Source organism: Lissotriton helveticus, chromosome 9 (genome assembly GCF_964261635.1).
Source record: "Lissotriton helveticus chromosome 9, aLisHel1.1, whole genome shotgun sequence".
Taxonomy (NCBI): domain Eukaryota; kingdom Metazoa; phylum Chordata; class Amphibia; order Caudata; family Salamandridae; genus Lissotriton; species Lissotriton helveticus.
In genome coordinates this window covers 397,924,573-397,945,416 of record NC_136070.1, presented here as the reverse complement: position 1 = coordinate 397,945,416, position 20,844 = coordinate 397,924,573, and the positions used below count along the sequence as shown (strand labels likewise).

The following is a 20,844-nucleotide window of genomic DNA, read 5'->3' as shown; positions in this document are numbered from 1 at the left end:
TCGCTTTCCATCTCAGGCCCCAGGTGGAAGAAGAACTCAGAAAGCTGGAGGCGGCTGGCATCATCGAAAAAGTCACAGGTCCCACTCCATGGGTATCGCCCATTGTGGTAACTAGGAAGCCGAAACAACCAGGAGCTGTTCGGATCTGTGTGGACATGCGCCTCCCCAACGCTGTTATCAAGAGGGAACGCCACATTACACCCACCATTGATGATCTCATTGGAGAAATGGCAGGAGCCTGCTGGTTTTCGAAACTGGATCTTCGATCTGGATACCATCAACTGGTGCTGGACAAAGAATCGCGGAATATAACGACATTCTCGACTCACATCGGCCTCAGGAGATATACTCGACTCAGTTTTGGAGTCTCCAGTGCAGCGGAGGTCTTCCAAAATGTGATCCAAGAACTGATTGCGGATATTCCAGGGGTGATCAATGTCAGTGATGACATTATGATACATGCTCGCACCATCGGGGAACACAACCAACGACTGGCCCAAGTATTCCGAAGACTAAGAGAGGCTGGACTAACCCTACACAGAGAAAAATGTGAGTTCCTGCGGCGGAAAATAGGGTTTTTCGGATACACATTTTCAGCAGACGGGGTCAACCAGGACCCGGAGAAGGTCAAAGATGTCAAAGATGCCAAACCTCCCACCACTGTCACCGAAGTCCGCAGTTTCTTGGGGATGGTCAACTACTGTGGCCGATTCATTAGGGACCTCGCCAATCTCATGCTCCCCCTGAGAGAGCTCACGAAGGACTCCACACCGTGGACCTGGGGACCGGAGCAAGAAAAGGCTTTCGAGAGCGTCAAAGCAGCTCTCTCGGACACTACCACCCTAGCCTTCTTTGACCCCAGAAACCTCACCCTGGTGGCGGTTGATGCTGGCCCTGCAGGGCTGGGTGCAGTACTAATGCAGAAACAACGGGATGAAATGGACTGGATGCCGGTGGCGTTTGCCAGTCGGTCACTCACGGACACGGAACAACGCTATTCACAAATTGAAAAAGAGGCCATAGCCATACATTGGGGCTGCAGACATTTTCATCTCTATCTGTATGGCAAACCATTCACTGTCGTCACAGATCACAAGCCATTGGTAGCACTATTCTCGGGGACCTCTACGAAACCACCACCCCGAATAGAAAAGTGGATGCTGCAACTACAGGAATACAATTGCAACATTGAATATCAACCAGGAGCCCGGAATCCGGCAGACTATCTCTCACGACACCCACGGGTCGCTACACCTGAAGAAATGGAGGAGGCTGACGACACGGAAGCCTATGTCAAGTGTGTCACCGAACGGTCATGTCCACGCTCCCTCTCGGTTGGTGATGTGGCCGAGGCCACCCTGCAAGATGTTTGCCTACAAAGGGCCAGGGAAGCTATTCAGAAAGGAAACTGGCATCGCGCCAAGGAGAGCTGGAAGGCACTCACACCGGAAGCCCAACGAATCATGGAGAGTCTGCACCATGTAAAAGAAGACCTGAATGAAGACAACACTGGTTGCCTACTACGAGGACACCGGCTGGTAATACCCTCGGCCTTAACTGAACAAGTGGTTCAACTGGCCCATGTTGGCCACCAAGGAATGGTCAAGACCAAAGCACGATTGAGAGCAAAGGTGTGGTTCCCCCTCATGGATGAACTAGTGGAGAAGATGGTGAGATCCTGTGCGGCCTGCCAGGTCACGGGGGATGTTCCGCGGGAGGCTCCAGTCCTGGTGGAACCTCGGCCTCAACAACCGTGGGAACGTGTCAGCATGGATTTTGGCAGTCTTCCGGATGAGCGACATACCTTGGTCATGATTGATGATCACTCCAAGTATCCGGAAGTCGAAATCATAACCAACACAAGTGCAGCAGAAGTAATACCCAAACTGGAAAAGATCATAGCTGCTCATGGAGTAATACGGGAACTACGGACTGATAATGGACCACCGTTTCAAGGCCAAGAATTAGCCAACTACCTGAGCTCCCTAGGCACGCGACATCGCCGGATAACTCCCCGCTGGCCGCAAGCTAATGAATAAGCCGAACGCTTCATGAGAACTCTAAACAAGGTAATCAGGATCGCTCATGACAAAGGACAGTCAGTGGAAATGGCCATATTCACATTCCTACGGAGTTACAGACAAACACCTCATACCACCATTGGGGTGGCTCCGGCCCACATTCTCATGGGACGAGTAGTGACTGATTCCATTCCCCATCATCCAAGGTGGACACCGAAGACGACGGATGAAGACAAGATCGCAAGAAGCAGACAGAAAGCCTTTGCCCAAGTCAGCAAGAGACGGAGAGCAATAGCAGTAAAGGTCCACAGAGGGGATCTGGTGCTATTAAAGAACAGAGTGACCAGTGGAAAATTCAGGCTGACCTATGAACGAGGACCCTGGCGAGTAATCAGTGTAAGAGGCACCCGTATAGTAGCTACCAGAGGAAGAGAGATAGTAACCAGGAATGTGTCCCATTTCAAGCACTTTCACCCGGAACTGGACCTGAGATCGACCTCTCACACACCCCCAGTGCACGAGGCGGATACTAGCCCGGCCTGTCAAGATCCAACGACCAACCATGAGGACTCTGGGAGAAATGTCACTCCCGAGGACTCCAGCAGTGGTGTAGACGAGAGGGCAAGCAACGCTGAAAACCAGGAAGTCTTCGATGCTGCAACCGACAGTCCTCAACCTACAGCCCGGACCAGTGAATACATCACCCCGAGGCGAGGGAGGTCACAATACAGCCTGAGAAGAAACCCAGAGCCCTCCTGTCGGCTGAGAGATCACCTCATGTACAACTGTTCTAATTATAATTGTGTCAGTTTGTTACAGGGTATCTCTAACTACCCGTCTCGTATGGTGATCTGAAGCACCTCACGCAGAGACTGCCAATCATGCCGTTTCTAGTTGAACTGTTGAAGTTTTTGTTTTGTTTTTATGTTTTAGGAGGAATGTTGTGTTCCTAATCTCACACGCTGGTGACGCCACAGGCGTGCAACGTTGGGTCATGTGACCTGTTAGAATAAAGAGGGCCCCGCACGCACGCACGCCAGTTGGGCGCGGCGCGGAGAGCCATAAAGATATCCCAGTGTCCGCCTCTAATTATTGCACGGCCACGTGTCAGGCCTCAAGCCCCCAGGTGCCCCCTGAGTGTAGGGTCCCAGCAACTGTCCCTAGGGTCACCCCGTGTCCACACGACACAACAAGTGTCTTCTGCCAGCTTCCGCATCTGTCTCTCACAGTGGAAGCAGAAGCAGCGGCCAGTACTGTACAGCCTGTGGACGGGCACAAGCACAGTGGGGGAGGAAGCAGTCCACGCACCGGGGGCAGTGTGGTATCTAGGCTGTAAATTGTACATGGATAAGAAAGGTGCTGCATTTACACTCTATTGATATATTTCCTCATACTAATTGCATTTGAAAAACTGCAGAACGTCCTGCAATATGCTACACGTTTAGAAATCATGAATAAATGCTGTATTTCCCTTGTTATCAAGAAAGTTGGAATATTGTTTTGGTCTCACCAATGACATCAATAATGGGAAGATTAACATGATCTGAAATATCCTCAGCAGTGTCACTACTGGTTTGATTTCTGGTGTCACGGGCATACAGCTAACAAAGATTTCTGCAAATATGCTCACTGTGATCCATACACTGTTAGCCATTGATTTTATGTGGAAATCAGCGTTATCACTTTTCATGTGTAAATGACCCTGAAATAGCTATTGTCCCCAATGTGTGGAGCTGATAGAATGTTACCCTCTAACTCTTGACTAAAAATAAAACTCCAACAAATCTGACATTTCTGCTAATTATGACGCCCATGACTCCAGTCCAGGCACCTGCAATAATTCTTGAAAAAGAAACCAGAATTCAATAAGCACATTTTATCAAAGAGGAAAGCATTTCCAACTGCCGTTGCCCTATAATGGGCATGTGTTTGTGGTCACTGTTATTGTGCTTAACGGGCGAGCTGTAAACCCCGCACTTTTAGGTCTGTTAGTCATTTTCGATGATGTTGAACACTCAATTTGTAGCGCTCACAAGTAGGACTCAATGAAAGGTCTGCACCTGGTTCTTATCCTTCCTTGAGAATCAAGAGAATCAGGAAAAAGCAATTACCCCTTCAACCCTTTAGATGGGATTTCTTTGCAAATAGTTGTGGGGTTACACAGAGTTTAACACAAAATAAGAGGCATATTTGTAGAGTGCTTATTTACCCTGAGGTGTTCTCTTTATGCCACTGACTAACAATATATGTTTTTCGAATAGCCTCATTTCGGTGGCCTTAGTATGAAAGGCTGTATGATTTTGGAAAAATTTGAACCGGTGACCACTGGGTCAAACACTGATCCCTGATGTGGATGCTACATATGTGTAATCCCTCAATAATTTGATGAAATGTTGTAGGTTGACTTGCTTATTCTGCGACTATCACTACCTCTAGCACTACCTAGATGTCCTCCTATACAATCAAACTAAATTCCAAAAAGCCCTACATTCTGGGTTTGGGCAACAACACATGATATGGTCTGATCAATGTTGGTCTTCATCCATGGTGCCCTATCTCTTTCCTGTTTTCCATAAGCAGGGGTGTCTCACTGGTAAGATGTCTTCAGTTGCTCCACAACTTAATATGGCAGCAGGTGCTTGTTTCATACTACTTAAACACTGGACAAACTTGCATCGCATTTTCTCTGTGCTCATCAAATTAATATGGTGCAAACTGTGCTTTAATCGTGGCCGGACCATGGCAATGCCATATGTTTGAGGCTACACAATCTCCTCCTCCACCATCTTCAGATTAAGCATGAGAATGTGGTGGCAAAGGCTAGTTATTTGCTTTCGCAAAAATAGTTTCTTACTTCCTATCTTGCAAAATTGTCTTTCAGAATGTATATATTTGCCTTAAAGCTCTTTATAATAGACCAATCTTTTTTCAGTTGTATGTCCAACTTCATTCTCTTTAACATAGCCAAATCTTTCTCATATGCTTGTCTGTTCCCAAAGTGAGAATCGTTAGACAGACACTCCTTGTTATTCACAGTATCCCAAATTTGGAATGATGTTACAATATCTCTATTTTTCAGCATAACTTTTTGGCTTACATTAAAATGACAGTCTGGCTATTTTTCCTGAAATACTTTACTTCCTCTGGTGTTTATATCTATGCCGTTGGCTAGCAGTGTTACTTGCGGACCACGCACTATAGCACCAGGATGCCCAAGGTAGGTTGTAGAGAACTTTACACATATTCCTGTTCTTTTTCATTCTACCACAAAAATACTTACACCAGGACTCATTTGAGGCATAACTGATGTTTTTGAGTCAATGGTTCTATAATATGGAATTACACCAGTGATGTTATCATGATGTCTTATCTCATGTCATCTATTTTTATAGAAAATAGGGATGCTGAGATTCTAATACTTTTAGACCATGTTTGTTATTTCCTCCATTGCAGTAGATGTGGACAGCGTGATGCTGGGAGTTGTATCAGTCTCTATTCAGCCTTATTCCTATCTGGTCCCTGGTCTGATTCCATGTGACTGCTATGGACAATTGCCTGTTTTAGATGTGCCCGGTGTGCTTCTGTTTCTTTACTGCCAAAGATCTCACCAGGAAGGAGGTGGGCATACCACGCCTGCTGACTAACATCAGGTAAACTTAACTATTTTGTAATAAGGTATTGGGTACCACCACTATTCAAACTGACCAACATTTTGAAAAGATTGTATGCTTTTTATCTGGATAGCGATCAAAATGAGAGAGAACTTTACACTGACATTCAAAGAATGAGGCCTTGAGTAACTGATTGAAGGGTTTACCAAACACGTATTGGCCAATACAAATTTTAAAACCAATCAGTGATAGATTTAGTATGAAAGTATAAGCATAAGCATCATCAATAAAAACAAAACATTATATACTAAAGCTTTATTATTTTATTGGGACAAAGTGAACTGGTAGCAGGGCCGGTGCTGAGGGCGCCCGGTGCAACAATCTTTTTTGGTGACCCACCATGACCTCCTTTTCCACGGACTCCCTTACTACCACCCTCCAACATAGCCCCTGATCTTTCCATAGCCTCTCTCTCACATGCATTTGTTTTATAGCGCTCAGGATACCAGTGTAGGGTGTCAGAGCCCTTTACATCGCACCCAATATGCAGAGACAATGATGACATACTTGTGTAAATCAGTCTATAAGAAATGTTATGTACGACAATGAAGATTTCAAGGTGTAGTAATCAGATGTCATTCACAGTAGTAGGCGGTATATAACAGTGTTTGGTCTGAAGAAGCCCAAACTCTGGATTTGAAATGTACCACTGTGGCTGGGATTGGCATTACTAATACGAGTGTATTTCTGCCCAAACTAACCCTTTTTTAGCAACATTTGAATAATGAAAGACTGGGGTAAAACATAAGATTCCACCCCCATGCCTTGCAGTTTGCATGCCACTCTTTGATGACAGTTCATAGGTCGCTGTGCTATATTAGGATTGTACTTTATGAACTGCAAGTAAGAAAAATATCTCTTTAACAAAAGCAGTAACCCACTGAGCTACCCACATAAAATACAGTTCTGTGATCTGCATGGTATTGTTCTTTGCAGGAGGCACATTAACCCTCTGCACTACTTAATGATAAGTAACTGCCACTAGACAAAGCTCATCTTTCGCCAGCAGAAACATTACTCAGCAGAGTTATCTTGACATTGTCCTTGCTGCCCGAAAAGGGGAAGACAGTCAGAACACCGTGGTCTAAACCACAAGTGTTCCAACACTGCAAGCAAAACCACGCTTGCCTTAACCCCGATATGCCCTAACCACGCAAATGTGTGGTTAAGGCAATGCACGGTCTAGCGGCTAGCTGCTGCGGACCGAAGCAGGATGACCTTGCAGGAAGCAGTGAGGTAAGTGAGAATGGGTGTAGTTCTGGGCTGAGGGGTGAGTTGGGGTGCTTTTAAGACAGTAAGTTATTTCCAAACAAAGCACCTCCTTCCCACCTGAGGTCAGCGCCAGGCGTGACTGCACTGCTTCCACCACCCTGGAGCCAGTCCTCACTGGTAGTATAGTTTTCTCATAGCCTCTCATGAGATTTGTTTTGAAAATGTTTCCTATATGTATTACCCTCATACGCCTTCGGGTTACTTTTGTAGCTTTATCCTACTATCTGTGTTGATTATGCAAAGCCCACTCCACTGCATTCACATGGCCCAGCACACAAGTGCCTTCCATACAGTGCCTTTGCCACTTCAGATGTTTTGAAAGTGAAAAAGAGACATGCTGTTTTTAAGTGAGCATTCCATGGAGTAACCATGCATTCAGATACATGAAAACATCATTTTTGTTTAGACTGTAGAAATACTGATGCACTACCCTTTAGATAGGGTGAAGTGTATAACAGATGAAGTTATTAAATAAACAGGAACTTGACACAGTGAGCGGAAGAATCTGTCAACATACTTGTTTAATACTTCGGGTTCACGGGCCAATGACATCACTGCAAATGCCAATTGGTTAGCTGTGGTTTCCTGGCCTACAATGAAAATCAAAAGTGTTTTAAAAAATCGAAATCAGATCATTAGGAGCAGCAACATAGCTATCAGCCTTTGAAATAATGTTTTCATTAGTTAAAAAACGCATCCTGAAACTTTCTAAACATGGTTTTGAGGTATTAACATTGCAGGTTATCATATAGAAGCTCCAGGGCGATCTCTGTTCAGCATCCGTGACTTATTTTTAATCATCAGACTTTGTCTCAGCAAGCCCAATATTCGGCAGAGTCACCATGAGCTTCTGAGAAAACACACTTACAGCCTCTTTTCCATGTAGATGGGTGTTCCCTTTCTTCACCAGGGTGACTAAGACAAAGCTGGCAGCCATTTCTAAAGCATCGGCAGGAACCGACATCACAGCTGTTCCTGTCAATGTTTTCGAAGTTTGTCGCAGGACTGCCTCAACATGATGGAGCCTCATATCAAGCTCCCTTCACCATGGCAGCCTTCTCCCACCCCGAGAGAAGCATTAAGCAGTTTCCAGAGTCTGCTCAAATTATGAACACGTCACTGTGACTGCTTTCATGTTTTCGGGGCCTTCTTCTTCCTTATTAGTTGCAGTCCCAGACGGATGACACCAGTCCCTCTGGATTGTTTGCAGATGTGACGAGGCCATCGGGGAAGTAGCAATTTGAGTCCTAAGATTTATTTTTAACAGAATAAGGGTTTATTTATCAAGTTTGGGGAGAATGAACTTCGTCACAGCGACACCGGTCTTCCGGTATTCCCTGGACTATAGCTTTAATTAAGGTGGAGACTACTCCGTCTCTGCTGTGATTAACCTCCCTCCCCCCACTGCCCTGAGGAGTAAGGGGTGTCAGATGCAGATCTAAAATTTCATTCACCTGAATTAGATGGGCGGAATTAGAGGTCATTTTTCCCTGCCCGTAAAACTTTGGCGGTAAGGGGCAGTGGGGCTGCAATAAGCTACCCTGATAACCTTTGTTTTTTTACAAAAAGGGGCAAAACCCCTGTTATATTATTGGCTGGCCCATGAAGGGTGGCTCGGAGGAGTTTACACAATTTATCTATAATTCATGGCATTCCCCATAGACGTATACTGCATACATTTTTAAAAAATCACCTTCACATACATAGGAACAGTTGAACAAATCATTTCCCTTTAATTACCTTCTGATGGCTTTAAATTCTCTTCGTGGGTCCCCACATAGAAATTCTATTCATTTCATTCATTTTTTCTTATCTGTGTTGGATATTATCTCCTGTAATCAAATGAGAAAAAGGGCGCTGGCTTGCTGCCACTACTCCAGATGTCCCAGGGCTCAATCTACCATACAGGGGAGTGACACTGGCTCACAACTGAGAATGGGCATAGCAATAAACCTTTGTCTAGTAAAATACTCACTTTTATTAAAAAAGAGAACTGTTTTATTTCTACCCACAGAAAGGAAAGATATGACATTCACAAACATCTACACAGCCTCCCTGAGGTTAGGGCTCTAGTGTTTTCTTAGGCGGTTCCCCAGGTACCATTCCTTCCTCGCTTCTATCCGCAGTAGTTATCCCCCATTAACTATAGGCATTATACAAGGTAAGTTTCACAAGTAGTCCTAATCTCAGGAGTTCACTATGATTCTATTTTTTAAGTCCATAGTGACACAGCGCTAATTAGTAGAAAGTTCCCATGCAACTAATTAGACCGAAATCAGTTTTACTAGCTGTTAGAAAATAAGTTGTTGGTTGACTGGGTTAGGAGCCCTGGACAAGCAACAGCCACAATCCATTGCAGGGTGAACCTCAGAAAGTCACTAAATAAATTAGTGGTTAACCCAGGGTAGGTTGGCACAAAAAAGCAGCAGGCCTGAGACATGTTTTAAGGTGCTATTTAAGTGTCAACAAAAACAAATTCTGTTCAAATATGGAGGGAAAAAGGCTAACCGTTTGGGGGTGATGCTGCAGAGAGGGGAAGGCCCAATACCTACAACTTGCAAGATTGGAGTATCAGTGAGTTCCTGAATAATTCCCTCTCAAGGGAGATGGATCTGAAGCTGCAGCGGGCGATTCAGGTGAGTCTGCTACACTTGGTCCATGTGGGTTTCAATCAGCTATCAGAAAGTCCTCACATGCCGTTGTGCCTTTGCAGAGACTGGAGGTTCTTTGTTGCTCCTTTCTGCAGGGTAGTCTCTGATGCCTCCCGTAATGGGAAGGTGGTGAAAATGTTTCCTTCTGCACAGTCCCAAAGTAGCCTCACTAATCTCAGCAACTACTCAGACCAGATCATAGAACTTGCTGGTCCTAGTGACTACCCTTTGGCATAGGATGTCACTGTAACTTCAAGGTATAGGGGCTCGTGCTCGATCAACACAGTGAACTTCTCAGTGGCAGCCTCTCCTAGAATATGGGGTCACGGGCCACTACCACATGTAAGGGCTATAGCCCTTACATTCAGCAATCAGCAATCTGATACACACAGCTCAATTAGCTGTGGCCATCATCTGCCATATGTTACACACATGAGCAATGACCTGAACGGTGCAGCAGCTGTCTCCTCACACCTCACACAGAGAGTTCACTCAGCCGGGGTCCCCCACTGGACCTACTTCAGCAATGCTCTCATCTTCCTCACATGGCACACCTATCTAGGCAAGCAGGCAGATACTGGAGCTCCAGGCTCCAGGACAGGTGGTCTTGGATTCCCTGAGTGATGCCTCCTCATCCGACAGGGAGACGAGCAGGCCTTGGCCCCCAGTCCTGGTCTTTTAGAGCTTCCCCTCCTCACACAGCCTGTGTGGCTGTGTAGTAGATGACACCATTCGGGGTCTCAAGCTCCCTGACTTATAGTCCATTTCCAGACAACAAATGTGGTTCAGAGTCTGAAGCTCTGAAGTTTATGTTGGGGGTTTGCTTCTTTCGAAGTACCCTCTTCTTCCTCTTGAAAGCTGCTATCACAGTAGGAGCAGCTTAAAGGCTGATTGCCCCTCAACACAGGCCATGACAAGATTTTACACCTGGATTTCAGCTGCAGTGATATGTGTATCAAAAAGTTTACGAAACAAACAAAAAGGGGGGAGAGAGAACTCAGGTTCATTGTGGACTCGGCCTCCTTTAATTCATGAACAATTAGAAAGAGTCCACCCGTACTGAAAATACCTAAACTTACAGTGATCTTTATAGTATTAAGGAAACAGATGAGTTTTCTGTATATAACCCTCACCCACCAAAATGTCCCTTGGTGGCATGCTTCATCATCGGGTTCTTCCTGCTCTGCTGCGGGACGGGGCATGCTACGACCGACGGAGACGTGGGAGCACTTTTTAGGGTGTGGTCTATAAAGTGATTAGTGATATGGGAGTGGAAGGGTCAGACAAGTGACTTAAACGATACCTGGCTATGTGGAACCTACGTTTTATTAAATCCTTTAGCTGGTCTTATTAAAAAGGGGGGAGAAGAGAAACACACTGCGAAGGGTGTGTGTCTCCTGTTCTACATGTTTAAAGCCTATCACCTAAGGCTTTTGTTATATCCTAGCTATATTGTATTATGTGTCATCCATTGCTCCACCAGTGGAACACTGTAAGAATGATGCAATATAGAATGTTGGTCTCTGGAAACCACAGTTGGAGTAGGGCTGAGCCCCATGATGGGTGCTCCTGGTGGGGTTGTATATAGCTGAACTACTGCTGTATTACTGATCTTGTAACTAACTTGAATAAATCCTCTTGAACCAAATCTACCTGCGTGGACTAGATTACCACAATTTTATGGCGACAAGGATCTTTTCATCAGAACCAGACTAAATGATCCCTGGTACCACTCCTATTACAATATCCTATTGGTTTCCTTCATCATATTAGGGAAATATACCAAGCAAATACCATACCTAGAGCCAGATATACGACCATTTTTGCATGCGCAAACGGGTTTGCGATTCTGTTTGCGCATGAAAAAACAGATTTGCAAGGCGCTAATTTGGATGTACAACAGTGTATATCACACTGTTTGCAATTCCCAATGGGATCGCAAATTGAGAGGCTCATGAATATTAATGAGCCTCCCGCAATTTGCGACCCCATTGAGAATGGCAGGCCCTCCTAGGTATGGTGGCCTGCTGGGCTCAGCAGACCACCATGTCTGGGACTGCTTTTAAATAAAGCAGTTTTTTTTAATGCAGCCCGTTTTTCTTAAAGGAAAACAGGATGCATTTAAAAAAGAAAAAATTGAAATGTTTTCCTTTCAATTTTTTAAGGGCAGGTAGGGGTCTCTGGGACCACTGCCTACCCTTAAAAATATTTTTCCCTGCATTTGCAAAGGGGAAGGGGTCCCAAGGGGACCCCTTTCCTTTTGCGAGTGCATTACCACTCTCTTGAAGAGGGTGGTAATTCGCGAGTGATTTGTGACCTCAATTGCGGTCGCAAAACACTCATACATGGGCTTGCACTGGCTATTAGGACAAGAACGCCCCTTCCTAATAGCGAGTCGCAAAGCCTATTTAGCGAGTTGCAAATAAATTGTGGCTCGCTAAATAGGCTTTGTATATGGCCATGATGTTTTTACATGCGCAAACAGGTTCGCAAGCCTGTTTACGCATGCAAAAATGGTCATACATCTTGCCCAAAGTGTTCCTCAAGTGACTTCAACAAACAAGTGGTTTTCAAGGTTGCTTCTGACTTATGTCAGCTTAGGACTCAGATACTGACTGGGACAGAAGCAGTCCAGTGAGACTGAGCAATTTTCTAACATGCCGAGTTTTGCAAAACCATAGGAATGTAGCAATTAGACAGAGCTGCCCATGTAGCCACAAATTGTGTAGCATTCTTGCTTTGGAAGTGTTAAGCCTGTACCCTAACTGAGGGTCAAGAATGCCTTCCTTGTTTGTGTACCTAAGGATTATCCATGAGTTGGTGCACTAGTCATACTGGAAGCCACAACATGAGTTGCGTTCTAAGACTACTTAAATGTATAGAAACCGAAGGAAGGGAGCTGGTAATGAGCACAAATTCAGATAGTCATTTGTGTCTGAAGGGATGGATGGAAGCTAAACCGTTATCTATAGCACACAATGTTCATATTATTCCAACTGCCATCATGTAGAGCCTTGTCCATGACCCTATGTACATAACAGTAGGGACTTGTATGTCAGAATATCAAGTATTTAATATAATGCTACCATAACATCATTGCAAAAATATTATTGGCCAAAATATCAAGAAGGTACTTAAATATAGGTAAGTACAGCTTTACAGAATTTCTGACGCATCTGTCAATCCTTGCGCCATGGTGTGCCGTATGAACAATAGTTACTTACCTGTAATCTGTGGTTCTCTAGTATTGGTGTCTTTCAGAGATTCACATGCCTGAATCATTCCCCGTCGTCGGAGTGGGAGTCCCATGCTACATATAAAAGCAATGGTATGCAATAATATCCTTAGAAAAACCTAGTAATAACCAACCAGGAAGTAAAGTAGCCCAAGCTACGATAGAAAAAACGTCCACACTCATGACTATCCTAGTCATTTTGTATAGCCCAAACTGCAGCCAATCAGGCAACAGCACCCACCAGAAGGTTCTCCTCAGGGGCTCAGGCTCTCAGATTTTCTCGCACAGGAGTGAAGATAATACCAACCTAGCCTAAGAGCCTCTGAGGGGAGGTGGGCGGGTTGCATGTGAATCTATGAAAGACACCAATACTGGAGAACCACAGATTACAGGTAAGTAACTATTGTTCTTCTCCAGTATTGGGGTGTCTTTCATAGATTCACATGCCTGAATCAGAGTAGATAGCAGTATATAATAATGCTTGGAAGACGCTAATTGTAGCATAAATGAGTGCATATGAAAGACACATAAACATATAATGAAATGCCTCATTCCTAAAAGCATGAAACTTTGCAGGTACATAAGAATGCACATAATATTAAACATGAAATAAGCGTCTGCCAAGCAGTAAAGAGGAGGAGGGAAACAGAGGCTCACCTTATCTGTAAAGTTTACGCAGAACTGCTTGACCCACTGAAGCATCCGTTTCGCTGGCTGCATCCAAACAATAATGCTTGGTGAAAGTATGCCTGCTGGCCCAGGTTGCTGCTCTGCAAATGTGCTGAAAAGGAACCCCAGCGAAAAGAGCAGTCGAGGAAGACATGGCTCTCGTGGAGTCAGCCCTTAGAGTTGCCTGCAAAGGTCTTCCTGCTTGTATATGGCAAAAGTCAATAGTTGCAGAGATCCATCTTTCTATTGTTTGTTTAGACACTGCATGACTTTGACGAATTTTTCCATAGGCGACAAACAACTGGTCAGATTTGCGTATTGTAGAGGTTCTTTGTAAATAGACCTTTAAACACCTCTTGATGTCTAGTGTATGCAATGCCCTTTCTGCAGGGGATTGTGGGTTAGGAAAAAATTTCCTTAAGATGACTGGCTCGTTCAGATGAAAGTCCAAAGGCACCTCAGGCATGAATTTTGGGTTAGCGTGGAGCACTACTGAATCGGACGTGAATTGTAAGAAGGGTGGATGGACCGTGAAATCCTGGACATCACTGACCCTTCTAGATGAAGTCAAAACCAACAAAAGTGATACTTTCCATGTAAGAAATTTTAAATCCACTCAGTGAATTGGTTCAAAAGGGTGGCGCATTAGTTGCGCTAACACTACATTGAGATGCCACGATGGCGGTGGACGACGCACCGGAGGAAACATTCTGAAAAGTCCTTTGAAAAATTGCTGTATAATTCTTGAAGAGTAAAGTGAAGCGGACCCATCCTGACGATATCTTGAAATAGCAGCTAGGAAAACATTCAAAGTTGCGTGAGATATTCCCGATTTTGCCAGATGTAAGAAAAAAGGCAATATCTGATCTGGTCTTGCCTGAAAAGAATGAATTCCAGCCGATTGACACGAGATACAGAACCTTTTCCATTAAAGCCTGTATGTCTTTATCGTAGCAGGTGCTCTTGCTTTGGCTAGTACCTCCTTGCAATCTGCAGCGATATTTAGATGGGCAAATTCAAGGTACTCAGACGCCAAGCCGCTAATTTCAGAGATGTCGGTCCGGATGGTAAATCTGACCATCTTTAATTGAGAGGAGATCCGGTATTGGGCGGTATTGGATTGGTTCGCACTCTGATAGGAGAAGGAGCTTGGTGAACCAGTATTGGCAAGGTTATCTGGGGGCAATAAGAATCAGGCAGCAAGGTTCTCTCTTCATCTTTCGGAGCACTCTGGGAACCAACAGTATCGGAGGAAAGGCGTAAGCATATATTTGAGACCAGCTGATCGAAAACGCATTCCCCTGAGAGTCCTTGTGGGGATGCCAGCTTGCAAAGAACCGGCATTTGCTGTTCTTCTTGGTCGCAAAGAGGTCTAGATCTGGATGACCCCACTGTTGAAAAATCAGATCCACTGTAGGTTGATGAAGTTCCCATTCGTGGGTGGACACCGTTGTCCTGCTGAGAGTGTCCGCAAGTACGTTCGCTTTTCCCGGTACATGGACCGCCAAAAGATTGATTCTGTGTCATATTGCCCATGCCCATATATCTTGGGCTTCCTGAGACAGAAGAGTCGATCTTGTTCCTGGATCACTGACAGAATATCGACAGTCAAAATATCGAGATGACAAAATATCGAGGTAAAAATATAGACTGCAAAAATATCGACTTCCTATCTTCAAACAGGTAAGTACAAAAATATCGACTCCAAAATATCGAGTGTAAAAAATATAGACTGTCAAAATATCGAATTTTTTAAATGTCTTAAAAGTAATTTAAAAGTAATATAATAATAAATAATATTAATTTTAACTTATTTAAAATACTTAAATAAACATAAAATTAAGAAATAATTAATGTAACTTAAATTTTTTTTTATACATATATATATATATATATATATATTCCAGCAAATACGCACTCGGAGACAAAGTCTGAAGAAAAAAGTATTTATTCCCAAATTACGCTACGCGTTTCAACACAATCCTGTGTCTTGCTCACACGAAATGCTTCGATGTTCCCAGCATTTTTGTACAGAAAAGAAACATCAACAACATAGACAAGGGCATGTTTGTATATAAAGGTCACATGATCTCCTATGTAATTTTATCCGCCATTTTTAAGTGGTGTAAACTCCATTGACTCACAGCGTACACCACTTCATCTATTTATACGTTATTAAGCAGATAATTCTTGCATCTCCTCTATCGTATATGAATATATATGCCACATAAATCCATTGATATATCAATAGTATTAACCCATCTTTCGGCTCTCATCATTTAGTACATTTCTTGATTCTTTTTACTTAATAACAGCGTAGAGAACGTTTTTTAGATTTCCTTAGTACCTGGCACGAAAAAACTCTTTTCCCTTCGGTATAGTACCTTAATACAGAGTTTCCCGGGAGTTTTAAATGCATTAATCTCCCTCGCGGGAATGTCAGCCATTTCTAAGTGGTGTAACCAGAATACATTTGCTCATTAAAACGGAAAATTTGAGGTTTCTTTATACATATGGTTACATAGATGTCTATCTCCTTGCCAACTCTAGGAAATTTGAGTATTAAGGTACTACACCGAACGCAATGAGTCATGCTATAAATTCAAGGATATTAGAGTAACTGAATTATAACCTGTAATTTTCAATGTTAGAACGTTGTTTTTACAATGCACAACTTTGTGACATTATAATGAGCAAATGTATTCTGGTTACACCACTTAGAAATGGCTGACATTCCCGCGAGGGAGATTAATGCATTTAAAACTCCCACTTAAAAATGGCGGATAAAATTACATAGGAGATCATGTGACCTTTATATACAAACATGCCCTTGTCTATGTTGTTGATGTTTCTTTTCTTTACAAAAATGCTGGGAACATTGAAGCATTTCGTGTGAGCAAGACACAGGATTGTGTTGAAACGCGTAGCGTAATTTGGGAACAAATACTTTTTTCTTCAGACTTTGTCTCCGAGTGCGTATTTGCTGGAATAAGCAACTTTGAAAACTTGCAATACTAAGCGGCTTTTGGGTTCGCTGGACTGTACGCCACCTGACGATGGGAGGAATGATCTCGGATGGACCCTAACTGTCTGGATATATATATATATATATATATATATATATATATATATATATATATATATATACATATTATTAACAAAACATATACAATATTTTTACCGTAGCATAACAAGAGGTTTAAATTTACTGTAACGACTCCAGTGAGTGCAACAGTAGGGAAAGCATTGGATAGAGTAGAGATAAAAATTACTATTCCCACTCCAGCGAGTGCAACAGTAGGGAAAGCGTTGGATAGCGTAGGGGTAAAAATTACTATTCCCACTCCAGAGAGTGCAACAGTAGGTAATGCGTTGGATAGCGTAGAGATAAAAATTACTATTCCCACTCCAGAGAGTGCAACAGTAGGGAAAGCGTTGGATAGCTTAGGGGTAAAAATTACTATTCCCACTCCAGAGAGTTCAACAGTAGGGAAAGCGTTGGATAGCGTAGGGGTAAAAATTACTATTACCACTCCAGAGAGTGCAACAGTAGGGAAAGCGTTGGATAGCGTAGGGGTAAAAATTACTATTCCCACTCCAGGGAGTGCAACAATAGGGAAAGCGTTGGATAGCGTAGGGGTAAAAATTACTATTCCCACTCCAGAGAGTGCAACAGTAGGGAAAGCGTTGGATAGCGTAGGGGTAAAAATTATTATTCCCACTCCAGCGAGTGCAACAGTAGGGAAAGCGTTGGATAGCATAGGGGTTAAAATTACTATTCAAACTTCAGAGAGTGCAACAGTAGGGAAAGAGTTGGATAGCGTAGGGGTAAAAATTCCAATTCCCACTCCAGCGAGTGCAACAGTAGGGAAAGCGTTGGATGGCATAGGGGTAAACCTGACGATGGGAGGAATGATCTCGGATGGACCCTAACTGCCTGGATATATATATATATATATATATATATATATATATATATATATATATATATATATATATATATATATATATATATATATATATATATATATATATATATATATATATATATATATATATATATATATATATATATATATATATATATATATATATACATATTATTAACAAAACATATACAATATTTTTACCGTAGCATAACAAGAGGTTTAAATTTACTGTAACGACTCCAGTGAGTGCAACAGTAGGGAAAGCATTGGATAGAGTAGAGATAAAAATTACTATTTCCACTCCAGCGAGTGCAACAGTAGGGAAAGCGTTGGATAGCGTAGGGGTAAAAATTACTATTCCCGCTCCAGAGAGTGCAACAGTAGGTAATGCGTTGGATAGCGTAGAGGTAAAAATTACTATTCCCACTCCAGAGAGTGCAACAGTAGGGAAAGCGTTGGATAGCGTAGGGGTAAAAATTACTATTCACACTCCAGAGAGTTCAACAGTAGGGAAAGCGTTGGATAGCGTAGGGGTAAAAATTACTATTACCACTCCAGAGAGTGCAACAGTAGGGAAAGCGTTGGATAGCGTAGGGGTAAAAATTACTATTCCCACTCCAGGGAGTGCAACAATAGGGAAAGCGTTGGATAGCGTAGGGGTAAAAATTACTATTCCCACTCCAGAGAGTGCAACAGTAGGGAAAGCGTTGGATAGCGTAGGGGTAAAAATTATTATTCCCACTCCAGCGAGTGCAACAGTAGGGAAAGCGTTGGATAGCATAGGGGTTACAATTACTATTCAAACTTCAGAGAGTGCAACAGTAGGGAAAGAGTTGGATAGCGTAGGGGTAAAAATTTCAATTCCCACTCCAGCGAGTGCAACAGTAGGGAAAGCGTTGGATGGCATAGGGGTAAACATTACTATTCCCACTCCAGAGAGTGCAACAGTAGGGAAAGCGTTGGATAGCGTAGGGGTAAAAATTACTATTCCCACTCCAGAGAGTGCAACAGTAGGGAAAGCGTTGGATAGCGTAGGGGTGAAAATTACTATTCCAACTCCAATGAGTGCAATAGTAGGGAAAGTAAATACTTCATATAAAAATAAAAATAACATAAATAGTAATACCAATTACAAATTAATAAAAATATTTTACAATTGTATAAAATATATTAAATAATAATTAAATATACAAATAAAAAAATGTTACTAATAAAATTACCTACTAATACTACTTAATGACTTATTAACAATAAATTATTTTACAATTTAAAACTTAATCAATTAAATTGAATTACCAATTATATTTAAATTAATTACCAATTAATAATTAATTAACAATTAATTCTAAATAAATACCAATAAATTAAATAACATATTTAATTGATTAAAATTAAATTACTTCCCACCCTTTTTCCCTATAAACCCACAACCCGCTACAGAAAATAAATTACTAAAAATAAATTATTTATCAATTAATCAAATAAAATTAATTACCAATTATATTTTAATTAATTACCAATTATTAATTAATTAAAATAGGTATCAATTAATCAATTACAATTAATTACCAATTATATTTTCATTAATTACCAATTATTAATTAATGAACAAACAATTCTACATAAATACCAATAAATAAAATAACATAATTCATGAATTATAATTAAATTACTTCCCACCATATTGCCTATAAACACACAACCCTCTACAGAAAATAAATTACTAAAAATAAGTTATTTATCAATTAATCAATTAAAATTAATTACCAAGTATATTTTAATTAATTACCAGTTACTAATTATTTAACAATTAATTCTAAATAAATAACAATAAATAAAATAACATATTTAATTAATTATAATTAAATTACTTCCCACCCTATTCCCCTATAAACCCACAACCCGCTACAGAATTATATTACACAAAAATTAAACATTAATATTAACTTACCTCAAATTCGATATTTTTGTTGTCTATATTCTGTCTAGTCGATATTATGTCCATTCTATATTTTTGATTCGATATTATTGCTATTCTATTCGATATTATATTTTTCTAGTCGATATTTTTGTAGTCTATATTATGTGTAGTCGATATTATGTCTATTTTACATTTTTTACTCGATATTTTGTCTAGTCGAAATTAAAAACTCGATATTTTGACTAGTTACCCTTGTACCTCCCTGTTTGTTCAAATAGTGCATGCTTGCAGTATTGTCTGTGCGAACCAATACTGTGGACCCTTGAATGATAGCGCGAAAGGACTTGAGGGCTAGGAAGATGGCTCTTAGCTCCAACAGATTGATGTGCCAGACCTTCTGTTGAGGACTCCATCTCCCGCTGACCATCAGCCCTTGAAGATGTGCTCCCCAGCCATCAAGGGATGCGTCCGTGGCAATTGTGAAGTTTGGTGCGTCTTGGAGGAACGCGCAACCCTGTTGTAAATTTTTCCTTTGAATCCACCAGCGAAGAGCACTTCGGATTCGAGGGGTGATCCGGATGACATCCTCGAATGAGCCGGAGACCTGCAGCCACTTCAGGTGTAGTTCTTCTTGAAGAGGTCTCATCCTGAGACGGCAATTCGGTATCAAAGGAATGCAAGAAGAAACCATCCCCAGAAAAGACTTGTACTGTCGGACTGAAACTGACTTTCTTGAGAGTAAAATCCGAGCCATGCTCTGTATTCTTTCTTGCCTTTCGTCTGACACAAAAGCTTGTACCAGCTGTGTGTCCAAGGTTGCTCCCAAGAAAGCTTGTCTTTGGGATGGTTCTAGCTGTGACTTGCTGACATTGATGGAGAGACCCAGTGACTGGAATAGAGACAGACACCGATGGATATGGTTGTCTTTGTCTGCGTAAGAACTTGCCTTGATAAGGCAGTCGTCTAAGTAGGGAAATATTTGTATTCCCTCCAGCTGGAGGTATGCTGCTACCGGAGCCAAGACCTTTGAAAACACCCTGGGTGCCGAACACAGCCCGAAGGGGAGGACCTGAACTGAAAGTCCCTGCCAGCCACTCTGAATCGCAGGAACTTCCTGTGACAAGGTAAAATGGGGATGTGGAAATACGCATCTTGGAGGTCCAAGGTGGCCATGTATTCTCCCGCCGAGAGAAGATGCAGTATTTCCTGGAGTGTTAGCATCCGGAACGTTAGCTTTTTCAAATACTTGTTTAGGGCCCGGAGATCCAGAATTGGACGCCACTCCCCAGACTTTTTTTTTATTACGGAAAATCGGGAGTAGAATCCTGCTCCTTTCTGAATCTGAGGAACCTTTTCGATTGCTCCCTTTTTTAGCATCAAATTGATCTGGGCAAATAGCTCTTTGAGATGAGCTGGAGGTGGGCCCCTTGGGGGGACGTTTGGAGGAAACTTTTCAAATTCGAGGGCATGGCCCT

At 42.3% G+C, this 20,844-nt stretch overlaps 1 protein-coding gene across 1 annotated transcript in view; it reads right to left on the bottom strand.

Annotated features, from left to right (window-relative positions):
- The window catches only part of LOC144781358 (cholesterol 24-hydroxylase-like), a 394,520-nt gene that overhangs the window by 110,199 nt on the left and 263,477 nt on the right, over positions 1-20,844 (bottom strand). Inside the window, exon 10 of the mRNA XM_078660146.1 lies at positions 7,482-7,554. Within this exon, the coding sequence (XP_078516272.1) occupies positions 7,482-7,554 (73 nt within the window). The remainder of the gene's footprint in view (positions 1-7,481; positions 7,555-20,844) is intronic.